Source organism: Marmota monax, unplaced genomic scaffold, assembly GCF_021218885.2.
Source record: "Marmota monax isolate L192 unplaced genomic scaffold, Marmota_monax_Labrador192_F-V1.1 WCK01_AAM20220418_F8-fsc00328, whole genome shotgun sequence".
Taxonomy (NCBI): Eukaryota; Metazoa; Chordata; class Mammalia; order Rodentia; family Sciuridae; genus Marmota; species Marmota monax.
Genome location: NW_026693470.1, coordinates 369,709 through 393,343, shown reverse-complemented (window position 1 = coordinate 393,343; position 23,635 = coordinate 369,709). Strand labels below are relative to the sequence as shown.

Sequence of the window (23,635 nt, the reverse complement as noted above, 5' to 3'; positions counted from 1 at the left end):
AATTGCAAATCAGCAAAATTTGGATTGTGGGAAACCCAAATGTGCGATTCAATCAACAGATAAATTGTATTTAAAACAAAAACAAAAAAGAACATGTAGGAATAAAAATGACTTGAAAGGCACATTATACTTTTCCAATAATGAGTACAACTAAAAAATTAATAGATTATTTATTCTTCTGTAGAAGATTTTTCTAAAACCATTAGATGACCAGGCATGGTGGCACTTGCCTGTAATCCCATTGACTCAGGAGGCTGAGGCAGGAGGATCATGAGTTCAAACATAGCCTCAGCAGTTTAGCAAGGCCTTAAGCAACTCAGTGAGACCCTGTCTCTAGTAAAATATAAAAAAGGGTTGGGAATGTGGTTCAGTGGTTAAGCACACCTGCGTTGAATCTCTGGTATCAAAAAAAGAGAAAGTCATTAGGGCTGGGGCTGTAGCTCAGTGTCAGAGTGCTTCCCTTGCACATGGGAGGCACTGGGTTCAATCCTTAGCGCCACATAAAAACATACAAATAAAATAAAGGCATGCTGTCCATCTACAGCTACAAAAAATTTTCAAAAAAAGTCATTAAATGGCACATATATGTTTCGCGGTATTGATAAACTCATTTTTTTTTTTAATCCTGAGAAATTCTTGAGGTGATGTGTTAAAGGAAAAACCTCATAATGCATTTTAAAAAGGGTTGGGAATGTGGTTCAGTGGTTAAGCACACCTGCGTTGAATCCCTGGTATCAAAAAAAGAGAAAGTCATTTGAGAAAGGACCAGCAATAGTGATAATTCTTTGGTTTCACTTAGGAAATGATCCACAAAGGTATTGTCTATCCAAAAGTGAGACAAATTGTTGAAAGGAGTTGGGATGTGGGGTGAATAAAGGGAAAAGTATAATCTTGGTAAAGAGTTGACATCAATCATTACTTGAAAGTAATGTTAATGAATAGAGCTAAAACTAGGCAAAATTATGAAGGTTGCCACTTTGCTCTTGGTCTCTATTTTTTATCTCATTATCCTTCAGTAAAAAAATTTGGACTCTATTAAGTGTAGGGTACATAAATATTTCTCAGTAAATATTTATTGAATTTGGATAAGACACTGGCTCTTGGAGATTATGCCAGGGCTCTCATCCCCTATAAATCTAAGGAACCACCTGAACCTGTTTGGAGGCTGAGTCTATCATTAGGATTGGGAAAGGACCTGGAATTAGAGAACAGAGAGACTTCCTGGTGCTTCAGCTGCTGGCTTGGGAACCAAAGGGGTAGGTAGAGGTCACTTTGTCTTTCACCACTTGCCAGAGACTTTCCACTTAACCTACTCCAACATTAAGTTGCAGATAGCCAACAACAGAAAATAACAACCCTCCAAGAAATAAAAGATACTAATCAATGTGAATAAGCAAACAGTGTTAACCAAGCTAAATAAAACAACTAGAGGAAACAACTTCAGCAACAGAAATGGACATTAAGAAAATTCAGGGGCTGAGGCTGTGTGATTTCAGTGATACCGCACTTGCCTTGCATATGTGAGGCACTGGGATTGATTCTCAGCACTGCATGTAAATAAATAAAATAAAGGTCTATCAACAACGAAAAAAAAAATTTAAAAATTCAGATACAGCACAAAAAGACTTGAACAAACAATTTTATAAACAGCTTAGTAGAGGAAGATTGGAATGTTCACTGTTGAGACTTAAATTATCAAATTAAAAAATTAAACTTGTTTTGTATAATACATCAAAAATATACTAAGAGAAAGAATCATGAAAGTAAAAAGGGGCTGGGGTTGTGGCTCAGTGGTAGAGCACTACTTGCCTAGCATGTGGGGTACTGGGTTTGATTTTCAGCATCACATAAAAATAAATGCATCATGTCCATCTACAACTAAAAAAAAAAATAAATTAAAACATTTTAGGGAACCCTAATAGACCTAACATAAAATTTATAGGAATGTAGAAGAAAAATAAACAAGGAACCTAGGCAACGATAATATAATCAACAAAATAATTTTTTTTCTGAGCTGAAAATGCCTTAGTCTCTTGATTGTGAAACTCATTGCATTCCCCAAGTGAATTAGTGAAAAATCTCTAGATTATGCATTAGTCAAATTCCTTAGCTCTGAATGTAGCTCTTACCTACAAAGAAAAAGTCAGATCAGTGTTTGACTTCTAATTTGCGAAAGAGGAAGAAAAGACTACTGAGAGAAAATAAATATGACTTAAGACTCCTGTACCTGACCATTTACTTGTCAGATTTTTAAAAGTTGCAGATAAAGACTTAAATAGCATATAAATATATAGATTTTTTTTAGAGAGAAATAACAGAAGAATAAATCAACTTATAAATGTAGTACCTAATTGAGGGAGATTAAAAGGATATGTGAATTCTTAGTGTCAAGTCTGGCAACTGCAAACAAAAGTACAAGAGCTTTTATCATTTTAGAGATATATATAGCATTCATAATGAAATGGTAGGATGAATGAGTTCTACTTCAAAATGATGTAAGAATGGGGTGAATGAAGATGTGAATTGGCCAAAGATTAATGATTATTGGAGCTAAGGCAATAATATTTTGCCTACATTTTTGAAAGCTCAAACTTTAATAAAAAAAAGCATTTAAAAAAATACCTATACTTTTTGATATAGCAGCATACTTCTGGGAATACCTTGTGGTTATTGTGGTGATGTTGTTGGTGTAAAAGTAAGTGTACAGTGATCACTAGGGGATTTTGTTTTATTAAATCAAGATACAGCCACAACATGGATTACCCTCAATCATAAAAAAGAATGTCAGTAATATACTTTGTGTTACAGTTTTCTTGGAGAGATTATCATAAGATATTGAGTGAGAAAGATCAATATGAATAGTCAGAGGTCATTTTTATTAAGAAAGCAGTGTTCCTTAATTTTAGGGTTTTTTGTTTGGTTTTATTTTTGTGGTGCTAGGAATGGAACCAGAACCTCACATTTAGTAGGCAGATGCTTTACTGCTGACCAATACCAGTGGCCCTGAAGAATATTTTGAAAACCTACATGTATTTGTATATGTACATATAATATTTTAGCATAAAATTTTGTAAGCATACTGCTAATGAAGCATGTGTTGGGGACTACTTGCAGAGGAAGTGATGATTTTGGTGGAGGGGAAAAGGTAGATGTTAAGCTTGCCACAATTGTGACAGTATTTGTGTGCATATTAATATACAAATTTTGTCAATATGATCTGCTCTTGGTTTGCCCTCTGTTTACTTTTCTAACTTCTTCCATTCATAACTAAGTTTCTTAAAGTAATAGACTACTTTCCATGGAGTCTATTTTTACTGAGAGCACACAGGTTGTTAGCTATATTTTAGTCCTTGTCTTTCAGACTATGTAGAATTTAATGTTGATCATATTCTTACTAAAATTCTTTTACCTTGGTTTCTGGGACATAATTCTCTTTGACTTTCACCCAGCTTCCCACACTGCCTTTGTAGAATCTCATTTTCATTTGCTTCCTATATTTTCTAATTCCATCTGCTAGCCATAAGATGAAAATTCTCTAAACATTTTTTGTGCTATGTGGAATCAGGATTATATTATCTGAAATTGCATTTTATTCCATTAGAAAGTAAGAAAATAAGATTGAAACGTAGACGTTTTTATGCGGCATATTCTGTTTATTATAGCTATGAACTCTTCATTGGTCTCTTCTGAAAAATGGCATTGTGAAAAACAGCTTTTGTTAAAAAACATTTCCATATAAGGATGTGCTGCAACAAAATTTTCCCACAAGAAAGGTATTTTATTGGAACGTATGTGTTTAATTAGAGCAGAACACATATTTTAGAACCTTTTTAATTTTCACAGATCTTAATGATTACCTGTGTTCATCAGCTATGTATTGATCTTTCAGAATATTTACTTTCCACCTGGTGAATGTGCCTGAATTATTGCTTAATCAAAGTCCCTCAAGAAATGATGCAAAAATTATCAGTAAGTATCATACAAAGATTTTGGAGTTGCTAAAAAAAGACTGATGAAAATACCCAAAGTTTAATTTACATGAGGTCCTTATTAGACTTAACTATTATCAAACTTCATTCACTCTAAATTCAGAATTACTAGTATTTAATCAAGAATTACTTTAAGGCCTGGAGTTGTAGCTCAGTGGTAGAGCACTTGCCTTGCGTGCATGAGGCACTGGATTAAATTCTCAGCACCACATAAAAATAAATAAATAAAGATATTGTGTCTATCTACAACTAAAAAGAAAAAGGAAAAGAATTACTTTAACTGCCCATAGATGTTTATATGTGGAAAGACTTAAAGCATTGTTATCTATCTGCTATGTCATGTCATCCATGTGACAGATACACTTTAAGTGCTGCAAAGTTAGAGAATAATCAAGACTGAATTTTAGAACTTAAAAATTTTGGAGTAAATGGAAGAGTGTTAGCTAAGTAGCACTCCACATATGTTTTGTTCCATTAGGCATTGTGCTTTATTTTAGTCAGTTCTATTCAGAGTAGCCATTCTATAATCTGTTACTAGTCTTCAAGATGAGGAGCTCATGCCAAAATGTAAATCAACATAGTACTTTCTTCATCAAAAAGGAAAAAAGTGCTGTGGAAAAATATCAGCTAAAATTAACAGTCAACTAAAATTAACAGTGTGCTTAATGACATACTTAATTTCCACTTCTGGCACAAGCCTTCTTTTTGTAAGAGATCAGTAGTAAATAAATTACAGATGGCCTCACTTCATGAACCACACTTGGAGCAGCAGTTTTGTGTCATGCATATCAGACATGAAAGTGTTACAGGAATACAAGCTCTGATTAATATAGCCTATTTGTGTATAAATGTGTGGTTCTTTTAATTTTGCATACTTTTGTAATCTTTTTCCCTTTAGTCTTCTCCCGTAGTCTTATTTCACATTACCTTCTTATAGCAAATTCTATCTAATAACAATGTTTGCTACCAATGATTGCTTCTTGCTATCATACTGAGAATTCATAGAGAGCCAGATCTTACTCATAAACCATAATTATGATAATGGAAAAGTGGGTAACTCTCTATCATATAATGTCCCCTATAATTTCTGATACTTACTAATTGCCAAAGTAGAGGTTTTGTTAGCAACTTTGCCAGATACTGGTTTTAGTACTTTAAAACAGTGCCCACTGTACAAACTTTAAATGCCAGTCATTGTCATAAGAGCTATTCATCTTTTTCTGATCTTTGTCAACAGTCTGGCCTTGTTTCTTAAGCAGCTGCTATAAACTTTCCTCACATTATATGGAAGAAAATGTTTCATCATAATAAATAACCAAGCTGTTTTTTGAGATAGGAGACTTGTAAAAAACAGTGATATATAATTACCATATGGTGTTTACTAAGTGCATTTGTGTGTCATAAAATATATAAAACAAGCAGTATTTTTGAATCCTCATTTTGTCCATGTTAAAATAGTAAATCGTATTATTACACCACAAATACATTGTCATAATTTTTGAAACTTACTTCCTCAGTTTCATATTTCAGGAACTATGAAAATACAAATATCAGTACATGCTTATGGAAATTGTAACATTTAATATATTAAGAAGTCTAGAAACAATCCAAATATTTAAGTTACATTATACCAGAATTTTTAACTGAATGTCTTATGTGATATTAACTGTCTATGAGTAGGAAGAAGATCACCTTAGGAAGTTTTAAAGCAAACCTTTTTTGAGCGGTAGAACAAGGATTGAACAAGCAAGCCGTACCAAGGATTGAACACACGGCACTCAGCTATTGAGCCATATATCTCGAGCCCTATTTTGTATTTTATTTAGAGACAGGGTATCATTGAGTTGCTCAGCACCTCTATTTTGCTCAGGCTGGCTTTGAACTCGTGATTCTCCTGCCTCAGCCTCTCAAGCCACTGGGATTACAGGTGTGCTTCACTGTACCCAGCTTCAAGCAAACCTGTAATTAGAATTATGGATATTCTAGGAAGAGGTTACTTAAAGTGTTATGTATGTCAGCATGTTTGATCATTAGACTCTAGACTCAATAGAGCATTTTATAGAGTAGTTTATATATTGGTATACTAAAGATTTCACTACTTTATGTGAAAGTTAAAATGTAAATAGCATTTTTTGTTTCTTTCCAAATGGCATATTTTAATAACTTTCAGTGTATTTGTTAGATTGTAATATATATTTGAACTTTTGTGGAAAATCAGTGTCCATTTATAACTCAAGAATCTATTTTACCAAGATTGTTAATGATTTTCTTGATAAAGCCTATTTCTGAAATTGTTGAATAATACCAAACACCATATTTGGTGCTTATCTTTTATATATATCCCTTTATTATCAATACTTCAAAATAGCTATTTAGGAATCTTATGTTCAGAAGACTGAGCATACACCATAATAGGCAATCAGGTATTCCTTAATTACTAATTAAAAGAAGTTTTGTTCTAGTGTTTTTGCATGCCCTGTTTTCTCCTCTTTTTTGTAGCATGTATGCTTTACACACAGAGTTCTTAATTTTAATTTTTAAAATGTTTTCTACGTAATTACCGTCAGTTTCCTTCTACCAATATTTTAAAATCTATAGTTTTTTTAAATTAAATTGGTAGTTTTAAATCAATACAGATTTTATCATGTGTTTTATGTGAATTAATTATATTAAACTAGTCCCAAAATCTAAGAATTTTTAATTTCAGGTGGCATGATTTATTACAGAAAAATATGTCAGTTTTTAAGTAGAGGTAAAAGTGGAAATTATGAATACGTAAATTAATATACATTGTAAAAATTCACTCTTTAGCAGTGTCAATAAAAATTATATTCTGCATCTTTGACTTGCATAGCATGCACATATATATCAGAAAAATGGAAAATTATAGTTGCAGCTGCCGTGTGCTCTGGATGGTTTGCACATTAACACGTTGTAAGTGTTTAAATTTTGAAATGTAATATAGTAATATTATTAAATGTAACAGTAGAAATTCCAAGTATATTTGCCCCCAAAATGTAAAGTTATTTATCACAAATATCAAGATTAATTTTTTTTTTAGTGTTCTTTATGGTTTTCTTTAAAAAGCTGAATTTCTGTCAGTAACTTAAAGTGAGTCTGTCACATAATAATTATAGTGTGATATTGCTGAATATTTAAGACAAAAACTCTATTCAAGGGATATTTTTGGGCAGAACCCTAAAAACCCTTTTGCTTTAAAACATTGATTATATGTGTGTACATTTAAATGAGTTCATCTTGAGCTACATCATCCTGTCTGCAGAAAAATGTTTTTATCTCGTCATGATTTAAAGGACCTTCATGTAATGTTATATATTCATGATGGAATATCTGAGACTGGGTGATTTTTGTCAGTTTCCTTTAGTGACATCAAAATTTCTGTTGTGGTACCTGTCCTATTTTCAAAGGAGGGAAACTGTATTGTTTGTAGAATCAATTTCTGTGTTAGCAACAATTTTAGTAGAAGAGCGTTGTGTGATAACTAATGGGAGTGTAAATAGAGTGCAGTGATACTTGATTTTTATTTCATTTGTAGATTTTACTTTCAGACTTAGTATTTTCAGCTATTGATGATGTTCTTTTCCCTCTCCATCTCACAACTACACTCTCAGCAATAATTCTCTTTCCAATATCTATTACTATAAAACTAAAATGAAAATAAATGCTCACATGGTGAACTTATTTTCAAATAGAAGTATAATTACTTTTTGCCAATAAAACACTTAACATTCTGGAGAATTTAGAATTGAAGTTTACAGATGTAAATTTAGAAGAGACAGTTTGAAATTATCTAATTTCCCCTTTTTTAAGCTACATGACTTAGTTTGGGGATGTGAAAGCTATTAAGGTTTGTTTCTTAAATACAGGTGCATTTTGTAAATGTTACTTTCTTTGCCTAGGTAACATAACAGTTATGTTTATATAATTTTTAATTATAAATATAGTAGTTTTGGTTAGTGAACTATTGCAGAACAAAGGAAATATCAACTAAAAGGATCCTGCTGCAGTTGTAAAACTTTCTTCCCAGTGAGGCCCTAGATATTCTCTTAAACTGAGATTCTCAGTTTTTTTCTATTAATTTCTGTGTTTTCTTAGTAGAAGAGTCTTATACTTAGAGAGCATTCTCAGCTGGAAGACTAGGATTAGAGACTACTAACCACAAACCTCCTAACTCACAGGAGACTCTTCCATAAACCAACTGCTTAATCAAATGGATTTTTCTCTTTATTCACTTGAAAAGAAATACCAAGTTTGAGGAAAATGACTGAATTAAAGCCAAAAATTGAGTCTGTAGATGGTAAATATTGCAGGAAAAGAAAGGTAAGTTCTCAGTGTTCTTGAGGATCCACCACCATATTAAGAGAAGATTGCTGTAAAAGAGAATAACAAGAGGCCAAAGAGACCTTGAAATTCAAGTATGTGATAACTAAATATTCTATACAGTACTGAGGACTAGACTAAGACATTGCTGAAGATCTAATTAGAGATGTGGAAGAAGGGTATATGAGACATACAGTAAACAAAAACATTGGAAATGCAAGAAAAACATTATTTTAAAAAAAACCCACCCAGAACATCTTATTCACATTCCAAAAAAGAGCAAATGATATGAAAAGAATTTAATTTGTGAAAAGTGCCTTTTAACTGAAGAAAGATATATGTTTTCAGATCAAAAAGATTTTTTTTTTTATCTTCCCTCTCCAGTGAAAGAGGAGAGGGGGACCAAAAGAAAAAAAAAATGCACAACACATATCATAACTTTAAGGATAAGGATTTATTTTAAATTTCTTGAAACAGAAACAGGGAAACATGATAGAAACAAAAGCAAAAAAAAGTTGTGTCGACAAATTCAGGTTTTTGATGAAAAATTCTAGAATGACAGCAATAAGCACTTGGTTTACCTTAATACAGAGGATCAGAATTTTGTGGAAAATATTTTCAAGGAAAGACTAGATTCTTAACACACAATTGTCATGAAAAACAAAAAGATACGGAGACAAGCAAGGTACAGGGGCAGAGTAAAAGGGGCTGCTCATCTGAGATGCCAGCTTTATTTATATCCATAAGTTACATTAGGTCATTGACATCATTAGTACATATTGCTCATTGTGTAAAGTTACTGTTAGGTGATCAGGTTTAGGCCCAATGACACATTGGTGTTGTATAAGACATTTATTCCCAGAAGCTGAGTGTTTGAAATTAAGTTCAAGGCTGGTAAGACTCTAGCACAGAGCTTCCTCTCTCTATTTTTATGGTTTTCTAACATGAACTGTCTTATTTTTTAACAAAAAAATCCATAAATGCTGTTTTTAAATAAATAAAGCAGTTAAGATCACTTGAAGTATACATTGGGACTTTTTTTAAGCACTAGCTCATTCTTATAAACAAACACTGTTCTCATTGTAAAAGTAATTCTTAGTATTCCTAGTATTGAAAAAAATATGTAAATCTTGATTGAGTGCCTTAAACACATGCACAAACTTTTTGTTGTAGGGATTTTGAAATAATTCAGACAATAATCTTTTCCCACTCTGCTTTTTAAAAATAGCTATGTTAATTGTAGGAGCTTATATTTTAGCACTCCTGGACTGTCTAGGTTTGATCCCTGATTCTTTGATCTTGAGCAGAGTAGTTAACCTGTGTGTGCACAGGTTCCACATCTATAAAATAGGAATCACAGTATTACCTTGTGGAGGTGTGATAAAAGTTCAATGGGTTAATACATGAATGCATAAAAACTTGACTGAGCATTAGCAGCTAATACATATTAGCTTTGAAAATAGTGATAACTCATCAAATTAGACATTTATTTTAAATAAAATATTTGTAACTATACACAGTATTTTCATCTTAAATATTCTCAAACTTAAAATATCATTTGTGTTTACCGTTATTGAACTGGAAATTTTCATCCAGATTCACTAGGTTAAATCACTTAAAGTATTCAAGGCATGACTTTTTTTCTTTATCGATGTTCATAGCAGCACAATTCACAATAGCTAGACTGTGGAACCAACCTAGATGCCCTTCAATGGATGAATGGATAAAAAAAATGTGGCATTTATACACAATGGAGTATTACTCTGCATTAAAAAATGACAAAATCATAGAATTTACAGGGAAATGGATGGCATCAGAGCAGATTATGCTAAGTGAAGCTAGCCAATCCCTAAAAAACAAATGCCAAATGTCTTCTTTGATATAAGGAGAGTAACTAAGAACAGAGTAGGGTCGAAGAGCATGAGAAGAAGATTAACATTAAACAGGGATGAGAGGTGGGAGGGAAAGGGAGAGAGAAGGGAAAATGCATGGAAATGGAAGGAGACCCTCAGAGTTATACAAAAGTACATACAAGAGGAAGTGAGGGGAAGGGGAAAAATAATATAAGGGGGACAAACGAATGTCAGTAGAGGGGGCAGAGAGAGAAGAGGGGAGGGGAGGGGAGGGGAGGGGGGATAGTAGAGGATAGGAAAGGCAGCAGAATACAACAGACAGTAGTATGGCAATATGTAAATCAATGGATGTGTAACTGATGTGATTCTGCAATCTGTATATGGGGTAAAAATGGGAGCTCATAACCCACTTGAATCAAATTGTGAAATATGATATATCAAGAACTATGTAATGTTTTGAACAGCCAACAATAAAAAAAATAAATAAACAAGATAGGACTATAATCTTTGTAAGTAATTATGTGAATAAGGATAAACTAGAAATACGAAAATAATGTTCAAGGATTATTGAATTTCCAACATGGAAATTATCTATAATTAAAATTTTTTTTAATTATCTGTTAAAAAAAATTATTAATAATGATGAATGAATTATTTTTATCTTTATGTAAAAATTCATATATGTAAACCAACACATTTGTTTTTTTTTAATTCTTCAAATATGTACTTTAATGGATATACATATTTATATATACATTTGATGAAATAATGTAACTACTCACTTTTTAGATTTGATAGTTGTTTCCCATATTTGAAGCTTCTATTACAATGAAAATTATGATACAAATCGCTGAAAGTATAATTACTGAATCAAGAATAAGAATATTTTATGTTCTTGATGTAAATTTGCCAAATCGCTGCTGTTCATAGAATTTTGCTGTATATGTATCTCTCAGGCTTCTTGTTCACTAAGTTCCCGTCACCCAAATCATGCTCAAATTTTTTTTTCAAATTGATAAAAGGGGCTTGGATTGTGGCTCTGTGGTTGAGTACTTGCTTCACAAGCTTAAGACACTAGGTTTAATCTTTAGCACCACGTAAAAATAAAATAAAGGTATTATGTTTATTAAAAAAAATCTTAAATTGACAAACTGATGAAAATGCCCTTTTCCCCGTACAACTTTGATACATATTTGATATTTCATTTTTATCTTACCAATGTGACAAAATATTTCCCTTCAATTTGTATACTATAAAGTTTGACATTTCCTATATTATCTTTCATCAGATTTCATTTTTCCATGGTGTTAAAATTTGCCATTTAATAATCATTTCATGAAAAGATTTATGAAACATGAATTAGGCCTAGCCTATTTGGGAAAAAAATTAGACTACACAATTTAGAAACCTTGAAAAGACTGTAGGTCTGATAACCCCCTTTCATTACTGTGATAGACAAAAAGCTAAGCTGACTCTTGAGATTTCCTACCCACTGGTGTACACATCCCATGTAAGCCCTCATACTATGGATAAGGTAGATTTTACTCCTATGCTCAGATCATAGAAGTATATGAACAGATCATGTCATAAAAAAGGAAGGTTGTCTAAATAGGCCTGATGAAATCATTTTTCTGACTCAGGAAAGAAAGGTAGAGATCTAAAGCATGAGAAGGATTTGGCAAGTTATAACTGGCTTGAAGAATGATGGAAACATAGCAAGTAATGTAGGCATCCCCTGTTTGACAACCAGTAAGTTAATGGGAAGCTCAGTCCTAGAAGCATAAGGAGATGAGTTCTGCCTATTACAAAAATGAGCTTAGAATTGGAAATTTTTCCTGAGCTCCTAGACAGGAATTTAACCTAATCACCACCTTGATTGTATCCTTAGAGGCTCTAAGCCAATTATCAGTAATATAGTGCCCAAATCTTTAATCTGCAGAATTTTTTTTTTTTTTTTTTTGGAAAAAATGCAACTTTATTGAATATATACAGACTTTTGTCATTCCCTAAATAATACAGTATAACCACTATTTACCTAGCATTTACATCATATCAAGCAAAAAAGAATATAAATAAATACAAATGCTTTAAAGTATACATGAGAATATGTGTATGTTATATGCAGATACTAAACCATTTTATATAAGGGACTTGAGCATGTGCAGATTTTGTTATCTGTCTGGGGGTCCTGCAACCAATTCTGTAACAGTGGTTCACTTCACCTTTTAAATATAGGCCTCTTCTGCTCTAAGACTTTCTTTTCCTCCTCTTATCTTTTTTTTTTTTTTTAGAGTCACCTATATACGTACAGCAATCATAATGTCTATTCTATTCTGTTGCCCTTCCTATCCCCCCCCACTCCTCCCCTCCCCTCCCATCATTTCTCTATCCAATCTAATGTGACACACTTTTTTTACATCATACATGTAATCTGTATAACGATGAGGTTCTTCTTCCATCTTCTGTGCAACTCCCCTTCTCCCTCTTTTTCCTTCCCACCTCTCTTCCCTATTTAGAGGTAGTTGTCTTCTCATACTCTTCCTCCCTATCCCATTTTAAGTCACCCCCCTTATATCAGAGAAGACAATCGGCATTTGTTTTTTAGGGATTGGCTAACTTCACTTAGCATAATCTAATCTGCCGAATTTTAAGCTAAGAAATAAATCAACACATTTGTATCTGAGATGTGAATATTTCAAAATCAAGAGAATTACAAACAAATACTAAGTTCACATTGGAAATTCAAACTCAGGAGGATATGTTTAATTTGTGGGTCTTTTCCCCAAAGCACTTTACATGTAAATTGATTACAGTAAGTATGCTACATTGTGAAATAAAGATAGAAGACATTTGAATGCTTATGGAAAGCTCATTTTAGTGGACATTTGTATAGTTAATCATGCAACATGATGCTTGTGAGTACCAATATCAGAGGAACTTAACTTTGGAGACCTCACTTTGCTACTTAGTAGCTTTACTGTCTTGGACAAATTTATTAGTAGTATCAACATTGTTAAATAGGAGCATTCTCAACATGTAAGATGGACAGATAAGTGAGACAATTAATAGAACTTGTATAAATACAGTGTTCATTTTACCAAGGCTAATTTTCAATAAAAGCTTTCCATTTAGTTATAAAAACACCTAATAAAATCATTACATACTATCATTAAATTTTAGTTGGCAAATGAAAGTTTACATTTTTACTATCTCCTACCATTTTATTTTTCTCTCTCTACTACCATTTTTGCTCCCTCCTCTTCAAGAAGTACTAAAATGTATTTTACACAAGTGGTTGTGTGACTAATACTTTTTTAAATATAAAAATATAAATTGGAGCTAGGAATGTAGCTTAGTGGTAGATCACTTACCACTGGGAGGAAATATCTGTATGTATGTGTTTATTCCACCAAGCACTAATACATAATATATTGGATATCAATATAATGTTTTTGGTTCACTCTATTTCTTCTTTCTCTTCACTGTTTCATGCCATGGGGGAAAAACTTCATATCTGCTTACGTTCATTATGTCTGGTGGTTTCTGCTGTCCTCATTGTATCCTTGTGATAAATGAAATAAGTCAGCTTGTCTTCAGTCTCAGAGTTCAAAGTTAAACAAATATGAAAAGTGATGGGATTGCATTTGGGGTTTTTTAAATAGTCATATACTTCATTGGATTTGGCAGAAGGGCATGTTACTTAAATTGTTTAATAGACATGTGATGCATTCTTTTTTTTTCTAGGCAGGGAATTAAGATCACACACATGGTATATGCCAGGTATGTTCCAAGCACTTCATATAAATTAGTTCATTTAATCCTCATAACGTCCCTGCAAGCATTAATCCCTAATAACAGATTACTGATCTGTTAAGTAGCAGAGAAAACATTTGAACCTAAGGCTAATGCCAGAACCTGGGTGTTTTTCCACTGTTCCAGGCTGTTTGTTACTCTGTATAGGAAGTTCAGAGTCAGATGATTTTGATGCCAGCATATAACTGAAGTATGGATTTAGTATTGTGCATTTACTTGATTTAATCACACAATATGAAATGTGCATGACTAATCTCTTCATTGTGTACACAAATGTAACACTTTCTGTACCCAAGGGTGCTCAAAAATGAAATAAATTGGTAATACTTTTTTTTTTTTTTTTATTGTGGGTTGTTCAAAACATTACAAATTTCTTGACATATCATATTCCACACTTTGATTCAAGTGGGTTATGAACTCCCACCTTCACCCCATACACAGATTGCAGATTCACATCAGTTACACATCCATTGATTTACAAATTGCCATACTAGTGTCTGTTGTGCTCCGCTGCCTTTCCCATCCTCCACCCTCCACCCTCCCCACCTCTCCCCTCCCCTCCCCTCCTCTCTCTCTACCCCCTCCACTGTATAACCCTGAGGGTCTCCTTCCATTACCGTGCAATTTCCCTTCTCTCTCCCTTTCCCTCCCACCTCTCATCCCTGTTAAATGTTAATCTTCTTCTCATGCTCTTCGTCCCTACTCTGTTCTTAGTTACTTTCCTTATATCAAAGAAGACATTTGGCATTTGTTTTTTAGGGATTGGCTAGCTTCACTTAGCATAATCTGCTCTAATGCCATCCATTTCCCTGTAAATTCTATGATTTTGTCATTTTTTAATGCAGAGTAATACTCCATTGTGTATAAATGCCACATTTTTTTTATCCATTCATCTATTGAAGGGCATCTAGGTTGGTTCCACAGTCTTGCTATTGTGAATTGTGCTGCTATGAACATCGATGTAGCAGTGTCCCTATAGCATGCTCTTTTTAGGTCTTTAGGGAATAGACTGAGAAGGGGAATAGCTGGGTCAAATGGTGGCTCCATTCCCAGCTTTTCAAGAAATCTCCATACTGCTTTCCAAATTGGCTGCACCAATTTGCAGTCCCACCAGCAATGTACAAGTGTACCCTTTTCCCCACATCCTCGCCAGCACTTGTTGTTGTTTGACTTCCTAATGGCTGCCAATCTTACTGGAGTGAGATGGTATCTTAGGGTGGTTTTGATTTGCATTTCTCTGACAGCTAGAGATGTTGAGCATTTTTTCATGTACTTGTTGATTGACTGTATGTCCTCCTCTGAGAAGTGTCTGTTCAGGTCCTTGGCCCATTTGTTGATTGGGTTGTTTGTTCTCTTATTGTCTAATTTTTTGAGTTCTTTGTATACTCTGGATATTAGGGCTCTATCTGAAGTGTGAGGAGTAAAGATTTGTTCCCAGGGTGTAGGCTCCCTATTTACCTCTCTTATTGTTTCTTTTGCTGAGAAAAAACTTTTTAGTTTGAGTAAGTCCCATTTGTTGATTCTAGTTATTAACTTTTGTGCTATGGGTGTCCTATTGAGGAATTTGGAGCCCGACCCCACCGACTGTAGATCGTAGCCAACTTTTTCTTCTATCAGACGGCACGTCTCTGATTTGATATCAAGCTCCTTGATCCATTTTGAATTCACTTTTGTGCATGGCGAGAGAAAGGGATTGAGTTTCATTTTGTTGCATATGGATTTCCAGTTTTCCCAGCACCATTTGTTGAAGATGCTATCCTTCCTCCATTGCATGCTTTTAGCCCCTTTATCAAATATAAGATAGTTGTAGTTTTGTGGATTGGTTTCTGTGTCCTCTATTCTGTACCATTGGTCCACCCGCGTGTTTTGGTACCAGTACCATGCTGTTTTTGTTACTATTGCTCTGTAGTATAGTTTGAAGTCTGGTATCGCTATACCGCCTGATTCACACTTCTTGCTTAGCATTGTTTTTGCTATTCTGGGTCTTTTATTTTTCCATATGAATTTCATGATTGCTTTCTCTATTTCTACAAGAAATGCCGTTGGGATTTTGATTGGCATTGCATTAAACCTATAGAGAACTTTTGGTAATATCGCCATTTTGATGATGTTAGTTCTGCCTATCCATGAACAGGGTATATTTTTCCATCTTCTAAGATCTTCTTCTATTTCTCTCTTTAGGGTTCTGTAGTTTTCATTGTATAAGTCTTTCACCTCTTTTGTTAGGTTGATTCCCAAGTATTTTATTTTTTTTGAAGATATTGTGAATGGAGTGGTTGCCCTCATTTCCATTTCAGAGGATTTGTTGCTGATATACAGGAATGCCTTTGATTTATGCGTGTTGATTTTAAATCCTGCCACTTTGCTGAATTCATTTATTAGCTCTAATAGTTTCTTTGTAGAGCCTTTTGGGTCTGCCAGGTATAGAATCATATCATCTGCAAATAGTGATAATTTAATTTCTTCTTTTCCTATTTTTATGCCTTTAATTTCTTTCGTCTGTCTAATTGCTCTGGCCAGTGTTTCGAGAACTATGTTGAAGAGAAGTGGTGAGAGAGGGCATCCCTGTCTTGTTCCAGATTTTAGAGGGAATGCCTTCAATTTTTCTCCATTCAGAATGATGCTATCCTGAGGCTTAGCATAGATTGCTGTTGTTTTGCTCTTCTTTTTCAAGGATTTTGAGATGAAGTATGAGATCATTTATTTGTTGGTTTTTTTCTTTTTTTAAGGAATGAACTCCAAGCAATGAATTTTCCTCTTAGAACTGCTTTCAATGTGTCCCATAGATTCCGATATGTTGTAATCTATTGTTCATTCTCCAATTGATGTATGCTTTTTCCTTCCTTCTTTTTCGTTGATTTTCAGTTTCATTCCATTATGATCAGATAAGATGCATGGTATTATCTCTACTCCTTTATATTGTCTTAAGAGTTGCCCTGTGACATAATATATGATCTATTTTTGAGAAGGATCCATGTGCTGCTGAGAAAAAAGTGTAACTGCTTGATGTTGGGTGGTATACTCTATATATGTCAATTAGGTCTAGGTTATTAATAGTACTTTTTTTTTTTTTTTACCGTAGATCTACTATCAATTAATTTTAAATCCCTGATGAAAGAATATATTTTCATACATAATGAGCCTCTGGGTTCAATCCCCAGTACCAAAGTAAATTAATTAAACCCTTTAAAAAATAAATCCACCTGGAGCATAGGTCCAGAAAATAAAGCAGGTAAAACCATTAAGTGCTGTTCCCATTTACAGAATGACAAAGATAAGTTAATCAAAACCTTCCTCAGTATTAAGTCTACAGCATGCTTGAGATAAAAGTCAAACAGTGTTCCAACCACTTGATTTCAAACCAAGTATATTTTATGTTTAGAAATCCCAAAAATATATTTAATTAAGAAATACAGAAAAAACAAATATCACCACATTGATCCCAAAATTATCTTGTGAGGAAAAGAAAGAGAATTTGGATAAACTTTGCTGTTTTTTCCCTTGCTTAAGTCCCACCATGTTTGTGAATAACAGCTAACAGATGCCAGCTCTTGAAAGCCTATGTGTCAAGTCATTTCTCGTTGAATGTTTTTGGAATTTTTATGTTACATTTTATTTATCTATTCATACATTCTGCTACATGGTTATATCTGAATAATCTGGACAATTTTCTTTCTGGGTAGTCATTTATTTGATCATGTGAATGTCATGGTAAAAGGAAGAAGATATAGGAATGGACAAATAAGAACCCTCACTAGTCACATCATCACAGAATTTTAGTCTCAAGATGGAAAAGCCTAATTCTAGTTTGAACCAAAGTTTACAGAACACTATTTTTTTTTTTAAAGAGAGAGGAGAGAGAGAGAGAATTTTAATATTTATTTTTTAGTTCTTGGCGGACACAACATCTTTGTTTGTATGTGGTGCTGAGGATCGAACCCGGGCCACACGCATGCCAGGCGAGCGCGCTACCGCTTGAGCCACATCCCCAGCCCTACAGTACACTATTAATGGAAATTAGTGGCAATGGTTGCTAAAAGTAAAAGTTAAGTTGAATGACCCAAGGTTGACTGAACTTACTGAATCCAGGACAATCCTTATGTTAAAAATTTTCCTAATTACCTATTTAATTATAAAAATCTTTTTATACCACTACTTTGTAAGTTAATAAAGGCAATTACATATTTAAAATTTTTTTTTCAAAATCAGAATCCAAATGAAGTCTTTACATTGAAATTAATGTCTCAAGTATCTCTTTAATGTTTTTATACCTGATCTTAGCCAAAAGACAGAGAAGCAATTATGCTTTTATTAGTTTGTTGTATTTATACATAATAATTGGGTTTATTTTTATATTATTATACGTGCATAGATTTAATTCTTTTCAGTTCCTTACACCCCACCTTTTCTTCCCTCTCCTAATCTCCCTCTTTTGTATTCCTGTTCCTTCCAATCACTTATTTTTAATTGGTGTTTTGTATATGTACATAAAGGTGAAGTTCACTGTGATGTATTTATACATTCACATAATTGAGTATCCTTATATCTTACTTTCTTATGTTCATGCAATTTTGAGTTGAAATAACTTGATCATATCTTCAAATTTTGCCAGTGTCTAGATTTTATTCATAGCATCTTCATCGTGTGATTTAAAGAGTTATGTGTTTTAAAGTATTTTCTTTTTTCCAATTCAAATTTTCTGTTTGCTTGTGGTGGCTTTGGTGTTGAGAAGAAAAAGCTTGATGTGGTGATTTTGCAAGATTGCAATGGCAATTGAATAGGATATCATAATGTTAATTTTCTTGGTTCTGATCAGTTGTAATTTTTGTCAAGAACTGAGGTAGACATTGGATTTCTTTTGCATGGATTTTCAGCTCATAATGTTGAAATATCTTACATGAATTATTAAAATCACTTACATGTTAATTTTGCCCATACTTTTCAAACCCCATTTTTCATCACTTCTCTAAATGTTGATGTTTTCTGTACAGTGTGCTTGCTCATGCATTCTTACACTTATATGTTTGTGTGTCTACATACACAGATGCATAGATAATAGTATTTTATGTAGGTTCTCTAAACACTTTTATCAGTTTTCATCTTTATCTTAATTGCTACTAGAATCAATAGTTTTTTTTCATTTTCATAAAATACACATATCTCCAAATAACTATAAACACTGCTATATAAAAATGGTGCTATTGTATAAAATAAACTTTTGGCTGACCACAAAGCTTCAGCAATTTATATATAAAAGCAAAAGCTCAGAAAAGGAAATTAGGCATATCAGTGTGTAATTTATGAAAGGACAGGCTTTGTGGCAGCTGAAGGTAGCTTGTAAAGCTAATCAAATATACTTGTACTTCCACAGGACGTAATGACACATAGGAAATGTTAGCCATCTCTTCTAATTATTGAGTTTAGAATGAATTTGTAGTTGTGACCCGAAAACAACACAGAATTATATAAATAAATTTTTATGAATAAATTTTTATGTGATATTTTTATCTCATCCTACATTTTTTTAATCCCACCATCACACTTGATTTCTTGATTCTCTTTTTTAAAAATTTGCCAGTGGACTTTATTCATTTTTTGTGGTACTGTGATTCGAACTCAGTGCCTCACATACGCTAGGCAAGTGCTCTACCACTGAGCCACAACCTCAGCCCTTGTATAAAATTTTTAAATTGGTTCTCTCCCTGTTCATAATTAAGCAGATGGAAAATAATGAGAAGCAACTGATTGAGAATTTATATAGATATGCGTTGAAATTTGAGGAATATTAAATACTATCCTAGTATAGGAAGAAGGAGTGAAACATAGGGAGCAATGTAGAACATACTATAAAGTCAGACACCCTGGGTTACATCCTATAATAGGTGACCTTGAATAGCTCCTTAATGGTTCTATTGCTTTTCTCTTAAAAGGGAATAATAATAGTTACTGTAAAGATTAGATATTATTTGTTTAGACTTTAGAACAACATAAAAACTTCAAGTATAAATTTATTCATTATGTAATTTCATATAGTTTTCAGCTAGCATTTGCTGTCTGGCTGATGCATTGCTGATTTCTTCTTTCATCTCAGGGCTCTAGATAGTAAAGGTGGTAGTCTAGATCTTTCTTGGGAAGATTCATACTAACGTGCAGAGCCCTTGAATAAGGCAAGATGTAATACCGTCTGTAGTGTTGACCACATTGTGTTTTAAGATAATTACTTACCTAGGCAAGAACTGGTGAAAACCTGAGCTCAACAGAAGCAGTGAGAATAGAGAAACACGGATTTCAGAGATATTCCAGAGATTGAAACTGAATGGTTGCTTTTGGAAGTTGAGGAATTGAGACAGTTGAAAATTACTCTGGAAAAATAAAATAATATTTTAATAAATAAAAAAAAGAAAATGCCTCTGGGATTTTTTAATTTGAGTAACTTTCTTGTTTGTTATTGCTCAGGTAGGGAAGACTGGCTTAAGCAGCAAGAGGAAGTACTTATGGAAGGGAAATAATGAGTTAATGTTTTTAGTCTTGATTTTTGAGGTGGTTGACAGGAGTCCAGACAGTTGGTTGGCTGAATGTCAGAGGAAAGGTGGGAGGTAGAGACTTGGACTCGACTGTACTTTTAGAGTGATGGTATATTAATTTTGTGTCAACATCACACCCTCCTGAAATGTATGTGAATGTTAATAGAATAATTATTTTCCTAAAAATGTGTAATGTACAATGCAGATAGTTTCAAAAGTCCTTCAAAACCTCTCTACTTGTTATTTTGGAGAGATTTCAAGGGGAGAGATTTACTGATTATACTGTGATCTCCCCAAATTGGTCACATCTGGATTTTGATCTATAAGAAATTATAAACATTTATGGTAGATTTAGTTAAGCTTAGAATACTAGAGAACTCTTATAACATTTAGCCATTGTTTAAATGACATTAGTCTTAGTTAACAGACATCTAAAATTGTCTTGAGATGTAAAAGAGCAATTTTCAAATGTATTTAAGTATATTTGCTAAGTATTAAAGTGAAGCTTAATTGTTAGTTTTTATGGGAAAGAAATTATTTTAAAAATTTCCAATAAGACATTACAACAGTTGATTATTTCTCATTACCTTTCCTAGTTTCCCAAATACGATTATAAGATTGTAGAGAATAAATTGATTCATGATAAACATTAAAAAATTTTAAAAGTCCATTTTGTTTACAGTTTATTTACTTTTGCAGTGCTGAGAATCTAAATTAGGGCCTCACCCCTATAGGGAAGCATTCTACAACCCACCTATATCTCCAGCCTCTTTTTAAAAGTAACTTTATAAGCTACTTTAAGTAAAAGTTCAAATATAGTAATTAGATAAACATTAGAGACTTTTAAAAGTGTGACAAAATGATAGCTTAGTATAACAATAACCATGGCCATTTTTGACTGTAGGAATTTGAGGATTTGGACACAGAGGATTTTCTCACTTAAGCAGCCATCTACTAAGAAGGGCAGGACAAATATTTTTTTGAAAAACTACTGCCCCACTAGAATCCAGATTCTAGGTTGATTTTTCTTAGTGGTTAAAGAAGATTTTAAAAATTGAGGAGTAATTAAGGAAGGAAAAGGATTTCAGCCTGTTCTGCAAATGAAATGGCATCAGGGAGGTGATGGTCTTTGCTGAGGTTTAGTGGCTGGTGATCAGCTTCTGCCTCTGCAAGCAGTATAAGATCATCACAGATGGCGCAGAAAAACTGTCAGAGTGTGCCTGGTAAGCATGTGACTTGGTACTCCAGGTCAGATTGAGTTCATTCACCCAGGGAAATTTCTGAAGACTGTCATTGTGGACATTAGCTCCTGTCGAACTAACTTGTTAATTTTAGAATTTGTAGTTTTGCCTTTAAAACAGGACATATCTTTTTAAAAGAAGCATTAAGAGGAGGAAGTCAGGACATTTACACACTGAAGAACATACATTCAATTGATGAAACAAGAACGTAAAAGACAAAATATGTATCTCTCAGTGTATACATGTATGTGTAACTCCCTTAAGAGAATTTGTGTTTAACCTTTAATACATATATTCAAAAATTTAAAAACTATGATATGTTAAATGAAATATTGTAACATATGTATAGTATAATTGAGCTGTTATTGTGCCATTTAACTTAAAAGTGTACTTGCTTCTTCAGGCAAGGACTGTGATCTTTTCATAGGCATAAAAAGGTTAGAAGAAAATAGCTGAGGAAATTACAAAGTGACATTACACAAAAAAGAAGAACACATGCATGGAACAGTAATCCATACCAATAATCACAAAAGTTAGTGGGACCATTTTAGTAGCAGTGAACTTAAAAAAAAAAAATTCCTAACAAAATAAATTGATCTATTGTGCTAGGAATTTGGAAAATGTAGAAAACTCTAAATAAGAAAATAAAAATCATAATTCTTCCAACTAGTTTCCTGCAGATACTATTTCAATATGTTTCTCTTATTCCCTTTTTCTTACACACATGCAAATACTATATTCTGCTATTTCCAAGTAACAGTACACTCTAAAATTCTTTTTCATTGTTGAATATCTGTAATATCAAGTCATTAGTAGCAACCTAAATGTTGCCTCAATAGAGGAATTAGTTTAATAGTCTAATATGCAGCTATTAAAAACAGCAATGAAAATACAGTGTCAAAGTGTCTACAATCTATTGAATGGGGGTGGGAATGTTACCTACTGTGATTTCAGCTTCTTGTTTATATAATAGTTATTTTCATGCCTTTAAATCTTACCTGAAATTCTTGTGCATATTTCATGCATCATTTCAGTACTACTTCTGAGAAACCTTCTTTAATTCTCCATTCCTTCTGAGCAGCTCATTCTTGAGTATATCCTGTGGGCATGGTATCTAATGCCATTTTACCAGTTATTGTGCCATTTAACTTAAAATAAGTACAGTTGCTTCTTTAGGCAAGGACTGTGATCTTTTCATTTTATATTCCCTTAGCACCTAGCACTCTGCCTAGTGGAGCTAGATAAATATTTACCCAAGACTGAGTCTAAATGTAGAGCACTGTACTTTTTATTGTCTTTTATGGGACAATAAAAGGGAACCCAATTTCCAGGAAAACTAATAATCTATTGAGAAATAAGGTGAATAGAAGCCATGAAAAACGAAATATTGAAAATTGTTAAGGAGAGAAATGTCCTCCAGACTAAAAGTATAAAGATGTTCACATACGTATTCTTTGATTCATGTTTTCAAGGCCCAATATAAATACAGCCCCAAAATAGATGTTCAGATTTGTTGGATAAAGTTCTATGACTTGATATTGCATATTGCAATTTTAATGACTACAAATAGGATTGTTAAGTTCTTGTTGTTATACATGACAGTAAAATCTATTTTGACATATTATACATACTTGAAGTATATCTTCCCATTCTTGTGCTTGTACATAATGTAGAGTTGCACTGGTTATGTATGCATATATGAACATAGGAAAGTAATGTCCAATTCATTCTTCTGTCTTTCCTATTCCCATTCTCCCTCCCTTCCTTTTGTTCCCCTTTGTCTAATCCAAAGTACTTCTTCTATTCTCTAAACCTCCCCCCTTGTTGTGTATTAGCATCTGCATATCAGAAAATTCAGCCTTTATTTTTTGGGG

The 23,635-nt window shown here is 33.1% G+C and overlaps 1 protein-coding gene across 9 annotated transcripts in view; it reads left to right on the top strand.

Moving 5' to 3' along the window:
• Ankrd12 (ankyrin repeat domain 12) overlaps positions 1-23,635 on the top strand; it is a 153,320-nt gene that overhangs the window by 77,721 nt on the left and 51,964 nt on the right. For 7 of the 9 annotated variants that reach the window (XM_058583464.1, XM_046457786.2, XM_046457784.2 and 4 more), the window contains one exon: positions 13,928-13,963. The exons of the other annotated variants lie outside the window; for them this stretch is intronic. In XM_058583464.1, the coding sequence (XP_058439447.1) occupies positions 13,928-13,963 (36 nt within the window). The remainder of the gene's footprint in view (positions 1-13,927; positions 13,964-23,635) is intronic. 9 annotated transcript variants of the gene reach the window in all.